At 41.8% G+C, this 1,063-nt stretch overlaps 1 protein-coding gene across 1 annotated transcript; it reads left to right on the top strand.

The window, feature by feature from the left end:
• Window positions 1–208: 208 nt before the first annotated feature.
• T265_16047 (hypothetical protein) lies at window positions 209–412 on the top strand (the record flags this gene model as incomplete). The annotated part of the gene is made up of 1 exon (XM_009179537.1): window positions 209–412. A coding segment is annotated over one exon (204 nt), but the record flags the coding sequence as incomplete, so codon positions are not given.
• Window positions 413–1,063: the final 651 nt, after the last annotated feature.

The raw sequence follows: 1,063 nt of genomic DNA, 5'->3' as shown, positions 1-1,063 counted from the left end.
GTGATCAATGGAAGCTTGGTTCCGATGAGTGTTGTCATCTTAACCCCATACTTCACAAGTTGAGCTGGGCTGACGTAACAGATCCATCGTGTGTCCAGTAATCATTAGTAGGGATAGAGTACAACTTCCAGCCTAAACGTTGTTGTCTCTTCTGTCTTGCTTGGGCTGTATATGGCTTTGACAAATCTCCTCCCAAATCGTTACAGGTCGAGCCCAACCAGCTCTTGTTCCAGCCGACTTACCTCCCCTGACGCCCACAACAGCCAAACATTTCCAACGATTGGCGGGTCTTCAAGGTGTAAAAACCAAACAGTTCAATACGGATTACACAATCTCTGATGAGTTGGGCCGGGGCTCATACGCCATTGTGTACAAATGCATACACCGTACTAGCAGAAAAATTTTCTCAGTCAAAGTAAGTTCCTTTATGGTAAAATAACCATAAAACTGTTTATCCATCCTAGTTTTCTTTTCAATTATAGCGAGGGTTGGTTAAAACAGTTTGTATGGTACGGAAGCACCGGTGCTAAATACTCGTGTTTTGTCGATGATGAAAGCCATCAGTGGTTAGACGCTCTCCATAGAATGTTTTACTACTTCACTAGGCTTAACTTCCGGCTGGTTCACAAGGACAGTTCCGAACTGTTTTACTCAACTTGATTAGTTAATAATATATCATGGGAACAACCAATCTAATGGTCCCGGCGTATGAAATTCTGCAGTTACCCCCGTTTATACATTTGTATCTCTTGATTCCACCAATATAGAACGCAAATAAATAAGCCTCAGGCTGCTATCCATCTTAGACACCAACAAAGATACTTTATGGCCTTACTTCACACATCAATACGATTTTATTAATAAAAAAGACCCAAAATGTGACAGACCGATTCACTGAATCGTGAGTTAAGCTACCCCAAATTGTTGTCACTCATGAATGGAATTAGCATATTCCACTAACATTTGACTAATGGTCTATGCGCTCCCAAAAAAGCGAAAAGGAAGGCCTAAACTGCCTCGACAACCAAAAACGGGAGATTCAGATATTTTTAGCTGGGGCTCC

The sequence above is a fragment of the Opisthorchis viverrini genome (assembly GCF_000715545.1).
Source record: "Opisthorchis viverrini unplaced genomic scaffold opera_v5_3692, whole genome shotgun sequence".
Taxonomy (NCBI): domain Eukaryota; kingdom Metazoa; phylum Platyhelminthes; class Trematoda; order Opisthorchiida; family Opisthorchiidae; genus Opisthorchis; species Opisthorchis viverrini.
This window is presented reverse-complemented; position numbering and strand designations above follow the sequence as displayed.